Source organism: Gossypium raimondii, chromosome 13, assembly GCF_025698545.1.
Source record: "Gossypium raimondii isolate GPD5lz chromosome 13, ASM2569854v1, whole genome shotgun sequence".
In the NCBI taxonomy this organism is placed as follows: domain Eukaryota; kingdom Viridiplantae; phylum Streptophyta; class Magnoliopsida; order Malvales; family Malvaceae; genus Gossypium; species Gossypium raimondii.
The window spans coordinates 29604498-29631168 of record NC_068577.1 but is presented as its reverse complement, the minus strand read 5'-3'; the positions used below and the strand labels follow the sequence as shown (position 1 = coordinate 29631168).

Here is a 26671-nt window from a genome sequence, read left to right as displayed (position 1 = left end):
CATTTGATTCGACTTAAATTTCATTTCACTTAATTTGATTTAAAAAATTTTGAGTTAAGATGATTAAATAAGACTCGTCAACTCGACTAACTTGAAATTTTACACTCAATTCGATCGAACACTCATCCTTAATTATAGGTGCAATCAATGTATAAATCCCCACCATTTTTTTCTTTATATTTAATTACAAAAAAGGGAAACAAAAACCATATTGCAAGTTTTTTTATGAAATTTCTGAATTTTAGTATTTTCCCCTGTCCTAATCAACATGTCCATTATAGTGCCACCTTAATATTCCCTTGTTTGTGAGGAATTGCAAGAAGTTAGTATATGATATTAGCTTCTCAAAGAGGGAAAATTAGTATTAAAGAAAAACTAATAATAGGTAACTTGAATGTTATGTAAAGATGACAAGAAAAAAGAAGTTTGTGGTGCATTAATACCAGTGGAGATATTTATGGCAGTAAATAAAAGCTCACCACTTTTTATTTTGAGTGGAAGCAACCTCCAAATCATGTATATACCTGATAACATTTTCAATCAAAACTCGGGTTTTTAAAGAAAGTAAAGAAAAAGCTTGTACATACAGAAATTAAAGTATGGTTGCATACCTCAAATTTTATTTGAATAGTCCATCTCTTAAACAGTTGTTTTTAAGCCATTCCTGCAAATCTAAACGCTCGTTTATATACTATATGTTACTCAACTCCGTACACCCGTAAAGTATTAGATGCGTAAGTCCGGTGAGGCACTTCATTTTCTTGGATAGACATTCTAAATTGTCACAATCAACCAACACCAAGAATTAAAGTGAAGTCCAACTTCTTAATCGACTTCCTTTCAATTTCTTAGCTTTAATAGTTATTTCTAGATATCTAAGCTCAATCAAGGTTTCCATGCTCACGGGCAATTGCATCAAAGGAACACCCCTCATTCTTAATGATTGTAACCTTCGAAGCTTATAGAAAGAACTCGGAAGTTTCTTTATATTGCAACAGTTGGTCAAGTCAAGTTCTCGTAAGTGTTTTAAGGCACCAATGGAATTTGGTAAAGCTGTCAATGGTGAATCCTGTAGACAAAGTGCCCGTATGTACTTAATTTTCATACTTTTCTTGTACACACTTGTGAGCTTTCATTGTTATTCTTTTAGCTCAAGTATATTCTTGTTTATTAGTGCTTAATTGGCAAACAATTCAATCTCGTAAGGATTTCTTCTTAGTTTGCTATTTGTATTTACTCTTTGAGAGGATTTGTGTCTTAAGGTTTGGGTAGAAACCTTAAGGGAGTTTGTAAAGTTAAACATTATCCTCAAAGGTTACCAAATTAGCGAATTTAGAAAAAAAATTATTAGTTGTGGAAAGCTAAGATAGCAGAGTAGGCAATTGGGGTGAAACCACTATATATCGAAGTGTTCATTGTCTCTATCTTTTTCTTAGCAACCTGTAACAGCCCAATTTTCAGTGATGTCAAAAACAGTGGTTTCAAAACCATAATTCCGATGAAATAATTTGTGAATATTGCTTAATTAGTATAATTATGAGGTCTATAGAGTCATATTAAAATTTGGTTAAGAAATTTTATTGTTTGGATAACTTAATAACTAAAAAGGACTGAATTGTAAAAACTATAAAGGTTGAGTAGCTAAATTAAAAGGGTTAAAAGGGTTAGTTAGTAGGATTTTATGGAATTATGTTTAAATAAGTGAACTAATTAGGATTAATTCGATTTATTAAAGCTTAATTAAGAAAGTTGAAGTATTTACAAAATTGTCACAATATATATTAAATTAAACCTAAAATTTGAAGAAAATGTCATTCTCACTTCATCTTCTCTACAGACAAGAAAGGAAAAGCTAGGGTTTTCAAATTTAAATTTTAAACCTTGATTTGGTAAATGTATTGATGCTCGTTTTTAGTATTTTTTATGTTTTTGAATTTGTATCAGTTTAGTCCATCTAAATTGAGGACGAATTTGTGAAACTGTTAAATGTTATAAAAGTTTCCATTGATGAATGAGGTTGTTTCTTAAAGCTTTTGATGAAATATGGAACTTTGTTGATAGATTAGATTATTTTGAAAAGTGATATTTGATTATTTTGATGTTTAGGGACTAAATTGGTTAAATGTCAAATTGTTTGTAATTGAGGTGAAATTATTGAAAATAGGAGTTGATAGGAAGATAGGGAACAATCAACTAACATGGGTGTTAAGGAAAAAATGGATAATTTGCATGATAAGGGCATAGGGATTAAATTAAATAAAATGAAAGATTGTGGGGTAAATATGTAAATGTACCAAAAGGGACTCAATTGCATGAAATGGACTAAATTATGTTGTTATTCTAATCATTGGAATGAAATTATTATTTTTAGATCAAGAACGAGCCGATAATCATGGAAAAAGAAAAATCACGGAGCAGTCCCTATACTTTAGAATATTTTACAAAACAGTTTGGTAAGTTCGTATGCTTAATTATACTCTTACATGCTTACAATCTTGTTAACATGTTGTTAATGAACATCGTTTCATATACTGGAAGTACGCTCTATCGAGTCAAATCTTACTATTATACTGAATGAAGCTCAATCGAGCAAACCATAAAATTATACTGAATGGAACTTAACTGAGTAAATCTTATTGTTTTACTGACTGATGTTTAAATCGATGAAATTCTACCGTATTACTGAGTAATGCTCAAATGAGTAGAAAACTACGTTATACAAATGAAAAGTTCAATCAAGCAATGCTCACTGAGTATACTAAACTATTGAATTGGTTGTGATTACTGTTATAAACTACGTATAATGGAAATCTCTAAACTTAAGTGATTGAAACTATGTTGGAGTGAAAAGGTTATGAATTTCTAAACAAACTTACTAAGTTATATTCAAGCTTACCTTTAAATTGCTCATTTTATAGATCATATTTTGAAGGCTAAGAATATCAGGTCGACACTAGGAATCACACTATCCGGGAACCTTGGTAGGCTTAACTTCTCAGTTTTGGTATATGGCATGTACTAGGACCTTATGTATTGGCTTGTGAAATACCTAGCGTTTGAGAAGTATGTTGTCATATGTTATGCATTTGAAAAACTTGTGAACTCTTACTTATTACCTAAATGTGTTTGAAATTTCACTGTAAATGGTATGGTATGAGTCAACTTGAGCCTATAATGAAATGGATATATGTTTATAGTGTTAGATGTGTTTGTAGCTACAAGTTGGGAATGACTTGTGATGGAATATATTGAGGTGTCAAGGTTGATAAATACTTGATGCATAGAGTGAATATGTGATTGTGTTAAAGTGTGTTTGAAGTTGAATTGAAATTCCCATATGTGTAATTGAAAGTGTGTAGGTACCTATGCCATAAGGATGTAAAATTGAGCAAGAAATAGGTAAATTGAGCTCACATGGCCTGAGACACGGGCGTGTGACTCGACCGTGTGAGGCACACGGCCTTATGACACGGTCGTATGTCATCTGGTGGTCCTTTGTATACAAGTCAATGAGTTACACAGCCTAACACACAGCCTAGCACATGGGTGTGTGGGGAAACTTCGAGAGTCACATGGCCTGGCACACGAGCATGTGACACGACTGTGTGACCCTACTCAGAAAGTTACATAGGTGAGGACACAGGTTGGGACACGATCGTGTGTCCCTAGTTCGAAGGTTACAAGGCCTGAGACACGGGTGTGTCTCTCAGTCGTGTGGGGCACATGGCCTGGCCACACGGCCTTGTGTCCTCTATTTTCAAATTTTGCTACTTTTCCAAAATTTTTCTAAATTGATTCAAATTGGTCCCGAATTGTTTCTAAGCTATTTTTAGGGCCTCAAGGACTCGATTTAGGAACAATATGCATGTGAACAAAAGGTTTATGATGTGATTATAATATTGAATGATATAATGTTCAAATGTTTTTGATTACTCTGTAACCTTAATCCGACGACGGAGACAGGTTAGGGGTGTCACACAACCACAATTTTTTAATAGGCCAATTTACCCCCTCTTGGTGATTCCGAGTTGAACTATCAAGCTAAAAATTGGTATCAATTAGTCTCTTTTAGACGATTTAACAACCAAAGAGGAGATCCTTGACGAAGCTCAACAATCATCAACTAAATCCAAACTATGTCGTCTACTTCTGGCTTAAATTTTCTTGGTGAGTCTCAATCTATTTCCAAGCCTCCTTATTTCAATGGTGCTAACTACTCATATTGGAAGACAATGATGTGTTGGAAAAAATCTGGTTTGAAAATGGTTTTCTTGTACAAAAAAAAATTAAAATTTTGAAAACTAACTTGGTTTGTGATATTTATATAAATAAACCTTAATTGAATCCGTACATGTGTTTTTGGATAATTAGATCCTTTATGTTTTCCGACTTTCAACCAAACGATTTTCTCCGCTATTCTCGTACTACGAACTGCTTCGAGTGTTGGCTCAAATCAATTGAATCAAAACACAAAACAAGAAAAAATTTCCTTTTGGGGTGAAAAAAAGTTCACTTTTCTTTTATAGAAACCGGTAACATTTTTATTCTGAAAAATATGTTTATAATAACAATCTCTTAAAAGTTGTGATCATAACTCTACCGGTGCCATCTATTTATAGGAAGAGAAGGTAGAACCCTTGTAGAGTTGTAAAATTTTATTTCCACTAGAAAAACGATATCCTAGTTTTAACTAGGATATCGGGCATAGCAACCTAATTAATGATACTAGGGTTTTGTCATCCCACCTCCTTACATGAGGGGTTTTTGGTCTCTCTTACATCGGGTCCAATTACGAGTACTTCCTAGGCATTTTTGACCCAATACTTTGTAATATGATCCAACCTGATTCAGTTTTTCTATTTCCCAAAATAAAATTTAATATTTACATATTAAATAATTTTTTCATCCCAAATTTACCCTAGTAAAATTTTTGACAATTTTACCCCCGATAAAATTTCAAGAAAAATTCGTTCAATATGTCACAACTCAACATGTTCACTATGACCGAATTATTTATTTTCATTTTCGGGCTTCAAAACAATCCAAATATATAAACTCATTCTTCCATCATTTTTTAAGTAATCATATATAGGATTGCAAGTTTTCATGTTCATTTTCATTTCCAAATGATTTCAATTTCTGCATTTCGGAGAAAACCATAATCATTCTTGAATGTTTCTCATTTCTCTTTTTCTATTCATTCCGTTCATTTCTATTCAAACACGCAATTCATTTTTTGTTTCAATGAGCTAGCGGAAGGACCGATTGGACATATGTACTTGAGGCTCAAATGATTTATAATTAAGTTTCGGCTTTTGACCTATTAATTATAAACTCATTTAGTCACGAAGTCATTCCACTATAGTGTCATGTTTGAGCTCTCCTCAACGACATACCATTACGAAAGCAACTACTCAATGCTCGTCCAATGACCTTGTCATAAATGTGTTACCCTCATAAGATATCCTTGAGGAGCTAAACAAGTAAATTACAAAATTCAAGTTTATCCAACTAAAGTGTCATTTTTTTTTATCTTATTTTGCTTTGAAAGAGTTTCAGATATATATAGTTTCAAATTTATATGCTCTAACATGAACTATTTATATTGTAACAAGATTTTATTTTGATATGTTTAATTTTTATTTAATTCAACAATATAACTCAATTTGATTCAACTAAAATTTCATTTCACTCAACTCAATTTAAAAATTTTAAAATTAAGTTAGAATGATAAATAGTGTCAACTCGACTAACTCAATTTTTTTTACTCAATTCGTTAATTAATTATAAAAAGGGGAAACAAAAACCATATTGCAATTTTTTTTATGAAATTTCAATTTGGATTACAGACTGCATTTGATGAAATTTTAGTATTTTTTCCCCTGTCCCAATCAACATGTCCATTATAATGCCACCTTAATATTCTCTCGTTTGTGAGGAATTGCAAGAAGTTAGTATATGATATATTAGCTTCTCAGAGAGGGAAAATCAATATTAAAGAAAAAAAATAGTAGGCAACTTGGATGTTATGCATAGATGACAAGAAAAAACAACTTTGTGGTACATTCATATCATTGGATAGGCTTATAACTTATAAAAAGCCGAATTATAATAGTTAATGGAGATATTTATGGCAGTAAATAAAAGCTCACCTCTTTTTATTTCGAGTAGAAGCAACCTCCAAATCATGTACATGTCATACACCTGTGATAACATTTTCAATTAAAACTCGGAGTTTTAAAGAAAGTAAAGAAAAAGGCCTTTACTCAAAAAGAATATATATATTATGAAATAAAAATTTGATAGAGAAATTAAAATATTGCTGCGTACCTCAAATTTTAATCTAATAGATCATCAAATGGAATCCTTTTCTTTTTGAGCCATTCCTGCCAATCTAAACGCCCGTTTATATGGTATCTGTTACTCAACTCCGTACACCCGTGAAGTATTAGATGTGTAAGTTCGGTGAGGCACTTCATTTCCTCAGATAGACATTCTAAATTGTCGCAATCAACCAATGCCAAGCATTGAAGTGAAGTCCAACTTCTTAATCGACTTCCTTTCAATTTCTTAGCTTTAATAGTTATTTCTAGATATCTAAGCTCAATCAAGGTTTCCATGCTCACAGGCAATTGCATCAAAGGAACACCCCTCATTCTTAATGATTGTAACCTTCGAAGTTTATAGAAAGAACTCGGAAGTTTCTTTATATTGCAACAGTTGGTCAAGTCAAGTTCTCGTAAGTGTTTTAAGGCACCAATGGAATACGGTAAAGCTGTCAATGGTGAATCCTGTAGACAAAGTGCCCGTATGTACTTAAAATTGGAGACACAAAGACTTACAAGAGATTCATGAATAGCCTTTGATTCCTTTGAAACCTCTTGGACCATTACTGTTCGAACATTTTTCAATTTAGTAAAAACTTGGGCAACGTTTATCTGCTTGTCATCACAAAATGATAAATGTCGAACATTTTCGTCAATGGTTTTTGTTTGGCAATTCACTATTTTACACTCTTTTTGGGACACTTCTAGTGCAAGATCATGTATTAGATCGTGCATTTTGAAGGTAAACACATCGCCATAATCTTGGTTCATCTGGATGAGGCATCTTGACATCAATTCATTCAAATATTGATCACCAACGTCCTCCCAGTCTTGCTTTTGCTTTGGATGCTCAAGCAGTCCATTTGCCATCCAAAGATAGACGACTTGATCACTATAATAGATCTCGTCCTTTTTGTACAATGACAAAAGGGCAAGACATCGTTGCAAATGGGATGGCAAATGATTGTAACTCAACTTCAACACCGGTAAAATATCATTTTCACTTTGTTCAAGCATCCATATTTCACTGTCTCTTATAGAGATCCAATAAGATTCATCAGTTTTCAGAAACAATAGGCTTCCCAATGTTCTCACTGCCAAAGGAACCCCTTTGCACTTTTGCACAATTTCTTTCCCGATTCTCATTAGATTTGGATATTGTCTCTCATCCTCATTATTAAATGCCCATTTCATAAACAAAGTCAAACAATCTTCAAAAGGGAGACCTTTCAATTCATAAGGGTGAATTGAACTCATTATAAAGGCAACCTTCAAACTTCGAGTGGTCACAATGATTTTGCTCCCACACAAATAATCCATTGATCCCAATATATCTCTTAACTCAATCCATCTCGCACGGTTTTCATTCCACACATCATCGAGAACCAGCAAAAACTTCTTATCATTCAAAAGACTTCTCAAACAAATTTGCAAGGCTTCAACCGTTAAATTATCACATTTCTCTCCCTTATTTATGGAGTGAATAATGAGCTTGAGCAATCTAGAAAGATCAAATTCATCTGAGACACAGATCCATATCTTTAATGGGAAACATCTAGTAACCCGATCATCATTGTATACCAATTGAGTGAGAGTGGTTTTTCCTAAACCCCCAATTCCAACAATGGGAATGACAGGGATGTTTGGATCCTCACTTGGTTTCATCAAGAGATCAATAATATTCTCTTTATCCACATCTCTACCAATGACATCAGAAGAATTCACACAAGAGTGAGTTTCTCTGTGAAAAACATGCCGGTTGTCGGTACCTTGTCCTAGATTAAAGTTGTTCCATTCAGTGGCAAGTTCGTTTAGCCTCTGATTGATGGATTTGATTTTATGACCCATTTTGAAAGAGAAGGAAAGAGGCAGAGAGCATGAAGCTAAAAATCGAACCTTGAAGCTGATGTTGGGATGATTGACCACCTGTTTGCGGAGAGCTTCACACTTGAAATCATCAACAACATCTTCAGCATCGTAAAAGATGTCTCTGAGCTTCCACATACAGAGGCGCAACTTCTCATTCTGGTGCTGTTGCCGCTCAGCATCCAGCAGCACAGCTTTAATGCTGCTCATGGTTTCCTTGAGCTTTCTCAAGTCGCTTTGGACATTAAAGGCCAAGCCTAGTTCTTCCATGGAGAGATGGGCTATTTTCTCCACAACCCTTTGTGCAATATCTAACAGAAACGTTTCTGCCATAATTGAACTCTAAGAGCAAAGCAGGAAATGCAATTGTTATAGGGAAAGCAAGGCTAAAATGATTGTTTGAGGAATATAATCCAAGTTGCATTGCCCAAATCTTGGATTGTGCATCAGCGAATATATATTTTATATTGACTTGACAATTCCTGAAAGTAAATATATGTGGTTATAAGATAACAGTGGGAATTCCAATTAGAATATATTTAATTAACAAAAACTTAATTTCTCCGGTGCATATTAATTAATTAAAATTATTTATAACAGTAAATATTTTTAATTTACAATTACTTAATTTCTCCCGTGCATGCTAATTATTTATTTGATAAATAATAGTGGAAATTCCAATTATAATATATTTATTTGAGGAATAAATTATTGAAATTCAAAATATATTTTTGGTTTGATGGTTTCATATTTTGGTAATTTGGAAGAAATAGAGAGGTGGTGGATGGAATTGCGATTTGAGAAGCGCATGTGATAATCTCAACTATTCTTCCATATTTTAAACGAAATATTCATATGTTATCATTTTATTTATTTAAATAGAATATAAATTTATATTATCTTTTTTATTTATAATCTGAATAATTATTCATATCTTATCTACTACTTGCATTTTACCATAGATAATTATAATTTTTTTAAATATGTTGATTATTACTGACACTTGAAATAATTAATAATTATTTATTTGATTCACAGGTAAATAGTTCGAGTAAATTTCTTAAAAATTGTCATTTTTTAAAAAATTATCAAATTAGGCTATTTTAAAAAAAATTATAATATTAGGCTGGTTTTACGAAAACGCTTCTAGCTTTTTTGCCCTTTGATAGGCGCCAAAACCACAAAATATAAATTCCTACGATAAAATAACAAAAATAGCAAGATCGAGTAGTAGGGTTGAATCCACAAATGATCGGTCGTCTAATTTCATCTTTTTCTATGACCAGAATTGCTATCGCGGTCACAGTCGTGTCCACGACCTATGCGTAGCAATGCTGAAAAATAAAAATAGGGGGTTTAAATTGATAAATATAATAAAATAAGGAAATACCTAGTGTAATAAAATGAAAATAAAAAAGATTCGAAAATGCAAAAAATAAATTTAAGAAAATAAAATAAATGAATAAATAAATTATTTTTAAGCTTAGCTTTAGCTTCGGTGTACTCCAATCTTGAATCGATCCTTGAAATAGATTTTCCCTTCCAAGCAATAAGCTGGTTATAGCGACCAAGAACGTCCCGACCGCCAACTTTTCCTTATGTAGTCGATCCTGGTGCGACCTGCTACAAACTGACTCTTGCCAAATTTCTAACTGCGATACACATGTTCACAATTTAAGATTTCGACAACCTTCCGATCTAAAAAGCCCAACTTGAATCAATGGCCTCAATCGCATGGGTCATTTAAATTCGATCTCTATCTCCCTTGAAGGAATTCAACTGGCTTTTTTTACCTAAACACGCCAATTTGTTTGCAGGAATTCAAACACAGCACGGCTGATTCGACTTCCCAACTGTACGTCAAACAACTCCAACCTAAAAGGTTTAGTTAATCATGGAGAAAATCATGCTTTAAAAATAGATGTGTGGAATTGTGGATGATAGAAAGGGAAAGGGCCTTGGAAGGAATTAAACCAAAAAAGGTTGAAAGTATAAAAAGGGAAACAGAATAGAAGTTTGGCACGGGAAAGGGGAGAAAAAAAAGAACTTATTAAATGTTAATGCATGTTTACTTTGTTGTAGCCACTAGGTATTTATATACACTTTTAGTGTTAAAATTTAGCTAAAATTTTCCTAAATATTATCACTAAAAAATCTTAAATACTATCACTAAATAATTTAAATTTTTAAAATCAAATTTAAACTAGAGATTAAATTTAAACTAATTACGAATGATAACAATATAAAAATCCTTCAATCTTTATCCAGCCACTTTTTTTAAAAAAATCTTTAACCCTTCAATCTTTATCCAGTCATTTTGTATCTTCAATCTTTCAATCAAGCCCTCTTCTTTGCTTTTTTTTTCAATTTAACCCTTTTTTTGTAAGAGTTTTAATTTAACATACCAACTTCATTCCTGATAAGAAAAATCAAATTTAATAGCATTTTATCCGATAATTAGCCAAAAATAAATATATTAAAAATACGAATTTATCTTGCTATCATCCTTAATATTTTTTTTGTGTCACCTCTTATGAAAATAAAACTTACAAAACAGGTCTTTATATAGACCCCAAGTCTCATTTCTCTTGTTTTCTTAAACGACGTGGGATATCGTTCTCACATTGTCTAGAAACAAACTACAAATGGATTATGAGTCTATATAAACCTATATATCACATCGCTTAAGAAAACAAGGGAAATAAGACTTAAGGTCTATATAAAGACCTATTTTGTAAGTTTTATTCTCACAAGAGGTGGCACCAAAAAAATAATAAAATAAAAAGCAAAAAATGCTTCCTGCTAAAAGCATTCTTTTGCAAATATGTTGAAGCGTTTTTTTTTTTTGCAAATTAGTTGAAGAAATGGCCTGATAATTTTTCTTAAAAATAGGCATTTTAAAGAAATTTAGTCTAATAGTTCAATAATATTATTTTAATATATTTATTTACTATATTTTAATGATTTGTTAAACTATTAATATTTATCATATCGTGAATAAATTGATCATGTTTCAATTTCATCCCTTTATAATATATTTAAAATTAAATATTTCAATGATATATGACTAGTCTTGGGTTTTTACCTTCATAATATAAAAAGAATTATTTGCGAAAATGAGATATGTTGTAGATTATTTACGAGAATAATATGTTTTCTACAATAAAATTAGGTGTCGTCAACTTGACAGAGGGCACCACCTATAAAAAATAATATTTTAATAAGAATATATAAACATTAAATTTAAAATATAATATTTTAATCTAAAAAAGGGTGATGCCAAAATGTCACTTTTACCCTTTTCTAAATTTGGAATGGTTGTGGTATAATTTTGAATTTCATACTTCTATTTTATGGAAATTAGAAGTTAGCTCGCTTATTTTAATTTATCATAATTTGATCTTTTGTGTTTTCAAATTTAAAAGTTAGTCAAATTATTTAATACTATTAAACTCAATAATCAAATTACTTACTTCAAGATCAATCATTTATCAAATTCATTTGCAAAGAATTAATAAAATCATCAATTCAACAATTTATATGTGGCAAATTAGAAAGTTTTGATAAGTTTATGTTTTAAGTTTTCTCATGTTTTAATTATTATTTTGTATCATATATGTTTTCTATAATCATACAATGTCTAGTATTGCTAAGTTTGTTTTAAAGGTCTAATTATGAATTTTACCTCTTTACTTTATAAAAACTAAGAAATTAATCCCTTTTACTTTAATTTGGTAAAATTCAATCCTCATACATTATTAAAATAATCCTTTAAAGATTGATAAGTGTTAAAAGTAATATATTTTAACCTCATTCTTAATGCATTTTTGGGTGATTATTCGATTTTCATTGTGAATTTTATGCTTCTAATCCTTTAAATTCATGTTTTAAAGCTTAATATAGCATTTGGGAGCAAAAGGAGTGAAAACTGGAACATCAAAGCAAGTTGCAGGAGCCACATGGGCTGGACCATTCCATATGGCTTGGCCACACAACCGTATGACCCACACGGCTGTGTGGTAGGTTGTGTCGATTTCACGGGATTTCACACCGAACAACAAAAAATCACGATTTTTATGTTTTTAGGGCATTCTAAGACATATATATGAAAAACAAGAAGAAGATAGGAGTGAGTCATCATTGAATATTCAAGAAAACAACTCGAAAAATAATGTTGAAGCCGATTGTGAAGTAGATTTCCGTCAAGATTAAATATTCTCAATTGATTTCTTAGGAATCCATCATAAGTTTCTTTGTTTCTTTCGATTATACTTTGTCTTGAATGTTTTTATATTCAAGTATAACTAATTTTCTAAATGCCTAGGGAGATAAACCATATGATGGATTCTGTCGTTTGATTTTTATTTTACGTAATAAATACTTAGTTTCTTGTTATCAAGTATGTATGCATAATTCTTGGTTTGATATTTCTAAATTATTGATCCATGTTTGATGTTTAAATCGGAGGTTGAATAGACCTGTTAAGAGTAGATCTTGTGTAATTGAGTGGAGTTGCATGCAATCCTACAAATAGGACGACATAAATCTACCAAATTAGATTCAAATCTAATAGAGGAATCCATAACATGAGTTAATGTGATAATAGGAGTTTTAATTAGAAAGAAATTTTATTAATCAACCTAGAGTCAGTTGCTCTTATGCTCAAAATAGATATTAGCATAATTTAGGGATTTCTTCGGATCAAGTTACTAAGTAATGAAATTGCGTGATTTAGATTGATAATGACAAATGAAATCTAGGTGAATTCTTTCTTGAGTATTATTTCGCTTCTTTGGTTATTAATTGATTATTTTCTTATTTTGTTCTTTGTCATGTTTGTTAGTAATTAATTTAGTTAATTTTAGTTTTCAATCAATCACTCAATTATTCGATTAAATAATAGAAAGACGATAATTACTAGTACTTTTAGTATTCGTGAGAATAATATATTTACTCACTGTAGTTATACTATTAATTGATGGTGCACTTGCCTTAGTCAAATTTTTAGTTTGTTCCATGGACATCAAGTTTTTGGCATTGTTGTCAGGACTAAAATATTAGGAAAAGTTTATTTCTATTAGTTTAGCCATTTTTTATTTTTATTTTTATTTTTTTGTTTTTAATTTAAATTTGACATTCTAATTTTTTCTTTCTTTTGTTTAATTCATACAGGTTCCCTTGGTTTATGACTAAAGGCAACCTGTTGGAACTGTTAATTTTTTACAGTGAGATCAAAAAACCGCTTGTAGAAATCGCAGAGAAGTTAGGGAAGCAAGGCAATGTCAATAGACTTTAATAGATGATTAAGAGCAAAAGGACATTATTGTGGAGATGGATAATAATCTTGGTAATCAGCAACCTCCTGCATGTCCTGTTTCTTGGACTATGTATGACTATGGTAAACCCACTCTGATTGGGGCTGAATCAAATATTGTTAGACCGACTATTGCTGCAAACTGTAATGCCCCAATACCCGACCTAGGAGTTTAGACCGAATTTCAGAGGTCACATTGATCACCGAAGTGACCGTGGGAAATTTTAGTTTAACAAACCGAAAAACATTACCGTATTTAAGTTTCGTAAAAACTCGCAGATATAAAATCCCGGTATTACAAAAACCTCAGTCCAAATAACGCTTACATGTATTTAATACGAAAGTTCATACCACAGTTTTCAAAATAGTGCTTAAACCAATTATTTAGAATGCGTAACTCTAAGACCTCAAGCGTGCTGAGTCCAGCATCAAAATTCGAAAATGTACCTGAAAGGGGAAACACTAAGGGGGTGAGTTATACAACTCAGTGTGAGTCTGAGACATGACTAACAACAAAATTATAAACTGTAATTCTAGATAGCAGTACAACAGTGAAATGTACTTACAGAGATATATAGAACCAACAGGTATACACGAAGCCAACGTCCCAAACAAACGTACTCAAGCAAAGCACTTATCACCACACACAGTGTTACAACTCGTCTTTACACGCAAGAACAATCACAAATGATAAGTCAAATAGACAGATTGTAGACAAACAAACTTACACCCAATCACTTAATCAGATACTTATGAATGCAGTCAAGTAGTGAAAACCCACCCATCCAGCCAAAACACCTCTTCGTCCCCTGATTACACCCCAATAGAATAGTTTAAGTTCATCCAACCAGACACACCACATAGGACCTCGAAAGGCCCATCCAACCCTACACACCATGTATATGGACTAAGCCACTCAGATAAAAGTACACAGCAAAGCTGACGTAGATACAATACAGTGCATTATGGTAAACTGTTGTAAAGATATGTTGCAGTTAAACTACTAGATCATATCAGAATTAGTCTTCCTTCTCTTCAAAACCAAACCCCAAATTATGATGTAAATATAACAATGCACACCAAACACGAACAGTCACACAGTCACAGAAGGTCGTAAAATAGTCAGACAAATACAGAAACAGAACGGATAAGTTATGCTACAGAATAAAAGTTTACAAAACAAGGCCACACGGCCGTGTGCTCCGGCCGTGTGGGAGTGGTTAGGTCGTGTGAGGGTCAACACACCTATATGGAGAGGTACACACCCGTGTAAAAGGAGGCACACGGACGTATGGCTAAGGCACATGCTCGTGTGACCTAGGGACATGGCCTTGCGATCTGGCTATGTAACTCTCTGTCTATTTGTGCTAAAACAGGGTATAGGGTAGACACAGTCGTGTGTCCAAAACACACGCCCGTGTGGGATCCCTAAATCCCCAAATTAGCCACACAGTCGTGTGTTACCAAACCATCCAAACTCTAATCCCTAAATGCACATGCCCATGTTCCCATGGGACATGGCCATGTAAAAGTAAACTAAAACCCCCAAATCAGCCACACGACCATGTGGTCAGATCGTGTGGCACTAGAATTTACTCAGAAACCCTAAATCCCAAATGTACATGACCGTGTCAACTGCTCGTGTGAGGGTACACGCTCGTGTAGTCACCCGTGTGGTCACGAAACCATACCGAAATTGGCTGCAAATTGTGTCTTTTTTTCCCAAAATGCATTCCCAACATTAGTAGATCTAAACCCACCCCAAAATTTCTTAAAAACGATTTCTATCCACTTTAATACCAAAAACATACGATTTAATTCCCGTAGTATTCAAGACATAACTAAACTCCATGGAGTCCAATATCTAAACTAAACAATTCAGAAATGCACAATTGTTAAATTTCACATTTCCATTTTAGAATTTCAATAACGTAAAAGAAAAGTTTGAAACCCACACCTTAGTTTGTGATCGTACACCTAGACACCGACTTGACGATAAAAAAACCGCAACTTTTCTAAAATCATAAACAAAACCGTTCTTTTGTTTTTTGTCAAAAGGTGCAAGAAATCCAAAAATAAAAGAAGGAGAAAGAAAAATGATGGTGATGAAAAGGAAAGAACGTGAAAAAAAATAATGAAGAAAAAGAAACAAAATAAAATAAATATTAAAATTTTCAACAAAACAAAGCTAAATAAAAATAATAATTCCCTTATAACACACTTGAAGACTTGAACCTAGGACCCCAGGCTAAACTAACACATAACCAACCACCAGACCAGTATGTCCATTCTTTCACTAGAACGCAGAAACACACATAATTGGTCGAGCTATGCATAAACCCTAAATACAAATCCTAAAAACTCTTAACCCCAAAATATAGGGTGTTACACAAACAATTTTGAGATTGAGCCAAACACAATTCAGATGTTGCAGCGATATGTTCAGTTTGATGGATTACAATATGAAGATCTGAATGCTCATTTAGCTAACTTTTTGATACATACACGGAAACGATTGGAGTGCACTCGAGCCCATCAAGTGGACCAAACTCCAAGCTAACCGTTTCAAGAGAGGATTCAGTTGAAATTCCCATTAGGCCTATAAGGCGTGATAGATCCAAGAAGTTTAAAAAGGCGATGATGGGTCTAATTTAGTAAGTTTGGGTTGAACATGAGATGTCCAACCCTTATTGGACCCAAAATAATGTCCCAAGTCCATGCAATGTTTTGCATGTGGCTGTTTGTTTAGTTTAATTAATTCTATTGCTTTTAATTAGTCTTGTTTATTATATGCATCTTTAATTAATGTCTTGTATTATTAATCCACATCTTTTAATTCTGACATGCACTATGTGTTTTGTATTTAATAAAGTGAATCATTATGTAACTCTCATGTTAGTTAAGTTGGCATCATAAATTATGACATGCATTATCTAACTCTCATTTTAGTTAAAGTTTGCATCATTAAATTAAGTAATGCATTAAGTAACTCATTTGCTCATTTAGTTTGTATATTAAACCATGCATTTAAGCATCTTAGTTTTTAAATATGTTTGATTTTGTTTATATAAGTATGTTATTTAAATTTGGCTATTACTTTTTAATGCATAAATTAAAGTGTGCTTATTGTCATTTTAAATAAGATGGTTTAAGTTGCATGTTTAATTAATTCGTATGCATGAGTGTTATTAAATATGTTGTTTTTATGAGTGTTTTAAGTTATTTTTTAATGCTTAATCATCTAATTTTGTAGGTGATTTTTCATATGACTAAAGACTCTTCAAGTTGGATGGTTTCAAAGCTTTTTAAAGAACATTATAGAAGTTGTTTAATGGACCAAAGAATACTTTTCAAGTCTGAATGTTTTTGGAGTCTTAAACCTTCATCATGATGCCATTTAAGAGGATGTTATAGAAGCTTTTATAATTTGGTTTCAAGGAAGCTGAAGGGACATCAATTAAACACATTAATTCTTCATTAAGGAAAATTGGTATGCCTTTTCAACTACATCAGATTCCAATAAAGAGACATGACTCATTGGCTTCCCTAGAAGAGTTGAAAATGAAATAGTGTTTGTAATAATACTAGTTAATGGCCAAATATGAAAAGTTCCACATAGGCATTTGGATAGTCACAAAAGTACCTATAAATATCCTTTAAATATAACTTTGATTAGCTAATGAATGTTGATTGAATATTTCTAAGTTTTGTGTAAGAATTCTATCTTTTTGTTCTTGGTTTAACTTATCTAGACTTATCAAGGTTCTCTTTGTGGCGTCAAACCCTTTCTTTTCAAACTTACCACTTCTAGTTTTTCCTTATTTTCTGAAGTGTGGCGTTCTAACATACTGTTGGTTCCTATTTTGCTAAATAGTGAGTCACAGTTTTCTTCTTCTTCAAAGACTTATTTGTTATTTTGCTATATAAAAATTGGGACACAATCATTTATATTGGTGGTTCTTTTCTATATGTTTGATTTGTGCAATTCATCCTTCTGAAACTTTTATTGATATTTTTATTCAACCTATTTTCCATTACTCACAATTTCATTTTGAATTCCAACTTGAAACGATACTGAAATTAGACGATCGAAAAATTCAGTGTCTTATAATCGAATTCATGAATACGAGCATGCATCACTTTTTGAAGATTTGCTATACATTTAAGATCAATGGTGTTGCAATGATATCATACGCTTACGGTTTTTCTCATTCTCTTTGAGGAACAAGGAAAAATAGTGGTTGAATTCATTTCCACGAGGTTCTATCACTACTTGGGCTCAGATGAATGAGAAGTTTTTGCTGTTGTATGTCCCACCAGCCAAAATAGCGAAATTGAGGAATGACATCTCTTCTTTTGTTCAATTTGACCTTGAGACGATTTAAGATACATGAGAGAGATTTAAGGATCTGTTGAGAATGTGTCCTCATCATGGACTACCTTTGTGGCTCCAAGTTCAAACTTTTTACAATGGTTTGAACCCCTCGACTATATAGATAATTAATGCAACAACTAACAGAACATTGAATAACAAAACACCTGAGACAGCCCAATAATTTATTGAGGAAATGATACTGAATAATTATCAGTGACAAGTTACGAAAGTAAGACCTACCAAGGTAGTCAGAGTTTTTATATTGATGCAATCTCTATGTTGACGAGTCAGGTTGAAGCTCTTGGTAAGAAAATTGATGGTTTGAGTTTAGCTAACTAGGTAAATCCGATAATGCAATATGATGCGACTGGAGCAAGAATGGTTAATCTAGAATGTTTGCCCTTCAAGCCTAACACGAAGTATGAGCAAGTTGACTTAATGGGTATTAATTCTAAACCTCAACAATTATAATCTAGGATGGAGGAATCATCCAAATCTTTCTTGGGATGGTCAAGGAAATCAAAGGTCACAACCCTCTTCGCTTTTTCAACAAACTTATCAGCAAGAAAAGAAGTCGAATCTAGAAGAGATGTTGACTAAATTTATTTCAGTGTCAAAAACTAGATTCCAAAACACTGAAATGACTTTGAAGAATTAGCAGGCGTCCATTCAAGACCTCGAGAATCAGATTAGTCAGCTTGCTAAATTGGTTTTGGAGAAAAAACAAGGCAGTTTACCTAGTAACATTAAAACCAACCCAAAAGAGCAAGTCCACGCAATCACTGTACGAAGCGTGAAAGGGTTAATCGAGCTTGAAAAGAAGCTAAATTTAGACACTGATGAGGAAAATGATAGGGCTAAGGAATGCATGAAAGAATATAAATTAGTGGTTAGAGAATACAAATCACCAATTCCATATCCAACAAAAGTGAAAAAAGACCACATTAATGAACGATGTGGTAAATTTCTTGAACTTTTGAAAAAATTACATGTTCACTTACATTTTGTTGAAGCCCTTTTACAAATGCCCAAGTATACAAAATTTTTAAATGAGCTATTAACAAATAAAAAGAAGTTAGATGAACTTTCCACTGTGGAGCTCAATAAGAAGTTCTCAACCATTCTCTAAAACAAACTACCCATCAAGCTTAAAGATCTAGGAAGTTTTACTATCCCTTATTTTATTGGTAGTTTAAATGTAGAAAAATATTGGTAGTATAAATCTAATGTCTTATAAAATGTTCAAACAACTTGGTCTCAGGGAACCAAAACTCACTAGAATGAGTATTCAATTAGCTGACAGATCAATTAAGTATCCTAGGGGTATTATTGAGGATGTACTTTTTAAAGTCGATAAATTCATATTCCTTATTAATTTCATTAAATTGGACATAGATGAGAATATTGACATACCTATGATTTTAGGTCGACCCTTTTTAGCCATTGCTAGAACTATTATTTATTAGGGTAATGGTGAACTTGTGCTAAGGATAGGTGATGAAGAGGTTACTCTTCAAGCACGTGATATTGTGAGAGTTTCTAGTGAGCGAGATGATACTAGTTATTTGGTTGACATTAGTAATCATGCGACTTAATGTTTTTTGTAGGAAATCACTCATGAATACATGTTAAAACCGTATCCTTTTGAAGGTGATAAAAAATAAGGGACGAGTGGAGAACGAATGGTGCAACTTAATGAATTAGATGAATGGCGACCAAAGGCTTATGAGAAACCAAGAATGCTCAAAAAAGTAACAAAGCGACATCATAGGCGTGTTTTTGAAAAGGACGAACCAATTGAAAGTTGGAGACAAAGTGTTGCTGGAAAATTCAGACCCACGAATGTTCCTTGTAGAGCTTAAGTCAAGATGGTTGAATCCATTTGTGGTATAGAACATATTCCCAAACAACACCTTTGAGGTAACACACCCTGATTATGGCACATTCAAGGTAAACAATCATCAACTCAAACTTTATCTCGGTAGTAATATTGATAACGTGAGAAAGGAGCTTCGACTCCAAAATCCAACTTAACCATGAGCTTGAAAAGTGAAGTCGAGTTTAAACTCTAAATAAGTACTTCTCAGGAGATAACCCGAGTGTTTTTTATTTATTTATTTTACTTTTATTTTATTACTTTAAATTTTTAAAAAATAAAAAAAGTTCACACTATCTGGGGTAGACCTCACGCCCTAACGACATGATTGTATGACTGACACGGCATGGGCACACACCCATATGCATATGGGCGTAAATAAATTTTTAAGAGCCACATGGCCTATATACACGAGCGTGTCAGGAACTGTATGACTACTAGAGCCAATTTTTCAAAATTTTTGTGACACACAGTCTAATTGAATCCACACGGCCTAGCAACATGGTTGTATGACCCATACACCCATGTACACAAGTGTGGGAGAAGCAAATGAAAATTGTACATGGTCTAAATGAATCCACATGGCCTGGCGACACAGCCGTGTAGGACATACAACCTAGACACATGGGCATGTGACAAGCCATGTGAACAGTGGAGCAATACTTTAAAATAGGCCACACGAGCACAATGAGTAACATAGTCAACTCACACGGTCATATGGCCCAACATAGTCCACATACACACCCATGGCTTCCTCCTTTCTTTTCTGGCATGTGACAAGCCATGTGAACAGTGGAGCAATACTTTAAAATAGGCCACACGAGCACAATGAGTAACATAGTCAACTCACACGGTCGTATGGCCCAACATAGTCCACATACACACCCATGGCTTCCTTTTCTCTTCGCTAGCCCGACCACCCATCCTTACCCACCATTGTCGCTATTCTTCTCCAATCCCCTCACACGACCATTTTCCTAAGATCCTACCCAGGCTACTATTAACTCCCCTTCTTTCCCTATCCATTCATCAACCTTTCCCCCTCTGTTCCTCTTCCATTCTGTTGACCACACCACTGTCAGTCGACCACTCCCTCGTCTTCACCTCCGTCGATCGTATCGTCATCGTTGATCGACTCTTACCACCGTTTGTCTTCACTTTTTTATTTATTATTTTTATATTATTATTACTTTTATTACTTTTCTTGTTGTTATTTTATTAGTAGTTGTTAAGTTATTTATGTCTCCTTAATTTAAGTATTAGTTTTAGTATTAGTATTAGGATTAGATTTTAATTGCCTTAGTTAGGTCTAAATTAGGAATTCAAATTTCATTACGAGATGGATTGCAATTAATTAATTTTGCTTCGTATATCGATATGTTCATTGACTAGGTTACTTTTATTGGTGGGGAGCTTATGAGTTTGCAATATGTACTGGTTGATGCTAATTTTTTTAGTACTGCTCATGCTAAATCTCTACATGAAAAATTTGATATGTTTTGGGTTAAATTATTTCGGCACAATTTATCTTGAAATTTTATTTATTTATTTTTGTTAATGTATTTTTCAGGTACATAATGTTGAGCACACGAGGCAAGAGTAAGGTACCTACTTAGTCCAAGAAACAAAAAGATACTGGGACTTCATCTTCCTCCTCTCATACCGCAATCACTCACCACTGATGCCTCACATTCGACCATTCACCCCATAAAAAGAGGTACCAACACTTGAAGGAAAAATCATTGGGTTTGCTTTGGTGTATTGACTAGGAAACCCTTCAGACAGTGGTTTTATTCGCACAGGTTCATACTTTATTGGATGTGACACTGTGGGAACAGTTCTTTGTGATCATAGAGCTGACGTATGCTGAGTTTACTTTCGAGTTTTTCTCCACATTTTTCCTATAGGTTATGCTATCGTTAGAGGATGAACCACGAGTAATCTCATTTTGTCTTAAGGGTGTAACTCGATATTTGAGTATTGCAGGATTTACAGTCATTCTCGGCATATATTCATGCCCGAGTCCTCCACCCTCCTAAGGTACATCCATCAACCACCCCATTTTTGCTGGCCTGACATCTCTAAAGTTGCCACTCTGTACATCCCGAGCCAGTCCAAAGCTTAGTGCCTACCTATAGCACTGTGTTACATTCATGTTATTTTAGCCTACACTCTGATTGGTCGAAAGGAGAGTATGAGCGTCGTGGGCAATTTAGATATGTACTTCTTATGGAGTATGCATGAGCAATACCTGATTAATATAGCCCATTTCGCGGCCCAATGTTATCGGCATTAGAGTGAGCGTCTACAGAAAGGACTTATTTGTATGGGTCCATATGTGACATGTTTGGCCCGTTACTTCGGCCTCTTCGAGACCCCTGAGCAAATTGGTATGCATAGTTTGGTTGGGGACATGACACCACAAGGCTTAAGTATAATGAAACATACGATGATGGTTGCCCGTTGGCCAGGGGCTTTTGGTGATCAGTATGTGTTGCTACATCCGATTCAACAGAAGGAGGATGATGAGCATCTGGACGATGACCTCCCACCACTACCATGACCCATTCCCAGTCCTCCAACCAGTCACTTTACTGTTGTGACTATGCATACTGTTACACTTAAGTATATCTAATGCCTTCAGCGACAGCAGTCAAAGTAGATATATCGCATTGAGGCATATTTACAACGAATGCATCAGTATTTCCATATTTCTTCCACTGTTTTATTTATTTTGATTTTGATTTTAATTTTGATTTTGATTTTAATTTTGATTTTGATTTTGATTCTGATTCTGATTTTCAGTTGTACTTTTATTTTTATTATTAGCTGTTTTTATTTTCTTTTTTAGACTTATATGTTTTATTTTATTATGCATTTTACTTTTATTATTTTTTCTGCTTTTATTATTTTTTCTTATTTATTTTATCTATCTTCTTATGAGTGTGCTTGGAAACATATACTTTATTTAGAATCTCCTACGATTCTCGAATTTCACTATTTCAACAAATTCATCCAAATTTAAGGTAATTTTAGTTCTCTCCTCCTTATGATATTTTGTTTATTGGTTTATATTTATTTGTACATTGAGGGCAATGTACATTTTAAGTGTTGGAAGGATTTTATATGTTTATGTGATATAGCCCTTGAATTGTTGTTTGTGTTTAAGTAATTTGTTCAAATCTATCATTAAAGTTAATTTTCTTTAATGTGGAGTTTTTATTGATTTTATTTGGGTTTAATTTGCGATTTTTATGCATTGTGTTTTTATACTTTAAGACACGAGAGAGTCAAGTATGATAAGTTGTTTTTAGAAATTATTATTTTAGGTTGTCTCTATGAACTAAAGTATTATCTTGAATTTTTAAATTTACAAGTTTGACATCAAATCCATAATTTTTTTTGTTAGCTTTTGAGGCTATAAAGCACTTTTTTTTCTTGCTCATTTTATTTTAGTTATGAGTATGTCTGTCTGATCTGTTATTTTAGAACTTGTTTCGATTATATATGTTGAGACCACATTACTGATTTGATATATTAACCCCTAGTAAACCCCGTTAATCCTAACATTTTTTTTACTTAAAAATTGTTCATGTTAACCCGAAAACCCACATTAATGTTGTAAAATTTCTTTTTATTGACTCCATTTTTATCGAGATTAGATTTGGTTAGTTGTCTGACTATATTTTATAATTTGAATTTTGTTCTTAAAAAAATGGAAAAAAAAGGAAAAAAATATGAAGAAAAAATTTGATTAAGCTTGAATCATTAGTCTCATATTTGGTATAAAAGCTCACATCCACTTTTTATTTCTTGTTAATGTAAATTCTTGTAATTCGGCAACTAATTTTTTTTTGTTTGGTAACTTATCAATTTGACTCTCGATTGTAACCAACTTTTTTACCTTTTCCGTACCCTTAGCCTAAGCCCCGTGGCAACCTTGTAAAGACCTTTTAATTGGTGTGTCATCTCATTTTTATAATGGTGGAGATTTGGTTTTCAAGTAAGCCTATGTAATAACATTTCTTGCTCAACTGTTGAGTGCATATTACTTGAACCTTAAACACTTTGAGTGCTTTGAGTGAACCTTAGTGAGGGTGTTAATTATTGTTGAATTTGAATTTCAGGTAATTATTAAGATAAGGGAGACGCTTATGTTTTTATGCTTTAAAAATCGATGCTTAGATTGCTTGTGTTATTTGGTGTCATTTTTGTTTCAATTTCCAATGTATGATCATTTGTAGGTTATCCTAAGACATTGCCGGTGAAATAAATTAAAGGAAGCTAACTTGAATGTGGGTTGAGAATTTTGCTCGAGGACAAGCAAACGCTTAAGTGTGGGGATAGTTGATAAGTGCTAAAAGTAACATATTTTAACCCCATTCGTAATGCATTTTTGAGTGATTTTTTTATGTTAATTGTGGATTTTTTGCTACTTATCCTTTAAATTCATATTTTAATGCTTAATAGAGCACTTGGGAGCAAAAAGAACGAAAAACGAGCGAAAACTAAAACTTCAAAGCAAGCTGCAGGAGCCACACGGGCTAGACCATTCTACATGGCTTGGCCACATATTCAAGAAAACAACTCGAAAAACAACATTAAAACCAATTATGAAGTATATTTTTGTCAAGATTGAAGATTCTTAGTTGATTTCTTATGAAGCCATAATGAGTTTCTTTTTTGTTTTTTTTTTCGGTTATACTATGTCCTGGATGTTTTTATTTTCAAGTATGAACTAAATTTCTAAATACCTAGGGAGATGAACCTTATGATGGATTCTGTCATTTGATTTTTATTTTACACAATAAATACTTAGTCTCTTATTTTCAATTATGTGTGATTAATTCTTAGTTTGGTATGTAGATTATTGATCCATGTTTGATGTGCTTAAATCGGAGGTTGAATAGACCCTGTTTAAAAGTAGATCTTGCATAATTGAGTAGAGTTGCATGCAATCCTAGAAATAGTATGACATAAATCTACTGGATTAGAGTCAAATCTAATAGGAGAATTCATAGCATGAGTTAATGCGATAATAGGGGTTTTAATTAGAAAGAAATTTCAATTAATCAACCTAGAGTCAGTTGCTCTTATGTTCGAAAGAGATATTATCATAATTTAGGGATTTCTACGAATCAAGTTACTAAGTAAAGAAATTGTACGAGTTAGATTGATAATGATAGATGAAATCTAGGTGAATTCTTTTCTGGGTATTGTTTCTCTTCTTGGTTATTAATCGATTATTTTCTTGTTTTGTTTTTTGTCATGTTTGTTAGTAATTAATTTAGTTAATTTCAGTTTTAATCAAACACTCAAATTATTTAGTTAAATAATAGAAAGATGATAATTACTAGTACTTTCAGTCTTCGTATGGACAATATCTTTGCTCACCATAGCTATACTATTAATCGATAGGTGCACTTGCCTTAGTCAAATTTGTAATTAATTTCGTGGACATCAAATATACGTTGAAAAAAAAAACTTATTTGAGAAACTATGTCGTTTTTTTTAATTTATCTATCTGCGCTATTTTTTGAGAGAGAAAGGAAAACGTGCCCTATAGGACGCGTTTTCCTTTCAATAATAACATTTCCAATTATAACTTTTTTAATGGCTACAAGGGTTCCAACAGCCATAAAGTTCCCTATATAAACCCCTCCAAACTTCATTCTTTTAAACTCAATACTCAATCCTTAATTTTCAATTCTAAATTCTAAATCCTCAATTCTTTATTCTCAATTATTATTTTTATATCTTTTTCTGAATATTATTATCTTCGATTTTATTTTATTCCTTATAATTTGTAAAATGACAAATCAAAGTTATTCGCTTGGATGACAAGCATATATCTCTAGCGTTCAATTACAAATGGTAAAAAAATATTAATAAATTTTTTTAATTTTAAATAGTTAATTACTATGTTGTTAACATTATTACTTTTTTATGTTTATATACTCAGTCCGAAGATGAGATTTTGGAGATGTACATAAATAATTTAAGTGAAGGTACATTGGATGTCATTTATGGACACTTGCGAGATGCAAAATATTTGTACGTGACTCACATGCTCGAAGGGACTAAATTGAATACCCCACTTATCAGTGCTTTGGTCAAAATATGGAGCTAGAGAAACACACATTCCACCTTTCTTGCAGTGACTATACAATTACACTCGAGGACGTTAGTTTACAACTCGGTCTACCGGTATATGGAGAAGTTGTTATAGGGCTAATGATTAGTGTCGGTTGGAGTGCAACATGTGAGCAACTACTAGGGAAGGTGTCAAACAAGTTTAGGGGTAGCCGAATCAAGATGAGATGGTTGGAGGACAACTTCAAAACTATCAAGGCTTTCGCGAGTGATGTTGAAAAAGAACAATTCGCGTACGCATTCATCGTGAGGTTGATTCGGGGTCTGCTAATGCCAGACTCGAAATCTAGTACATTTAAGGTGGCTACTACTACTAGCCGTCTTGAAAGAAACAGGATGACTTAGTTGGGGATCAATGGTGCTGGTGACATTGTATCGAGAAATGTATTGAGCGACGAAACCATAAAAAGTTAAAATCGGCTGTTGCATGCTTCTTTAATCATGGGCATCGTATCGACTACCATTTTTATGCCTCTGAGTGGAACTCCCTTACGAATTTCCACTCGTAATATGGTAAAATTCATTTGATAAAATTATTATAGTTTTAATTTTCATTATTGGAATTTTGAAATAACATATTATTTGAATACGTGGAACAACCCTACGAAACACAACGATATACCGACTGTCCTCGAAGGTATCCGACTAGCTTTAGATAAACAAATCAAAGAGGAGGTTAATTTATGAATTTCAAAGTTATATAATATTGATTCCAGCATTTGAAATTAAATATTAAGCACATGCCAAAAATTTCTAAATTT

General features: G+C 32.8%; 1 protein-coding gene and 1 non-coding gene across 2 annotated transcripts; both read right to left on the bottom strand.

Annotated features, from left to right (window-relative positions):
* Positions 1 to 6008: 6008 nt before the first annotated feature.
* LOC105782219 (putative disease resistance protein RGA3) lies at positions 6009 to 8643 on the bottom strand. Its single transcript, XM_012606797.2, has 2 exons — positions 6331 to 8643; positions 6009 to 6204 (listed from the first exon to the last, which is right to left on the bottom strand). Exon 1 carries the CDS (start codon positions 8523 to 8525, stop codon positions 6339 to 6341), a length of 2187 nt encoding a protein of 728 aa, XP_012462251.2. The 5' UTR covers positions 8526 to 8643; the 3' UTR covers positions 6009 to 6204; positions 6331 to 6338.
* Positions 8644 to 17837: 9194 nt separating this feature from the next.
* On the bottom strand, positions 17838 to 17944 carry LOC128036370 (small nucleolar RNA R71). The gene has a single exon (XR_008193167.1). It is a non-coding gene; the product is annotated as a small nucleolar RNA R71 (small nucleolar RNA).
* Between the last annotated feature and the right edge of the window lie 8727 nt (positions 17945 to 26671).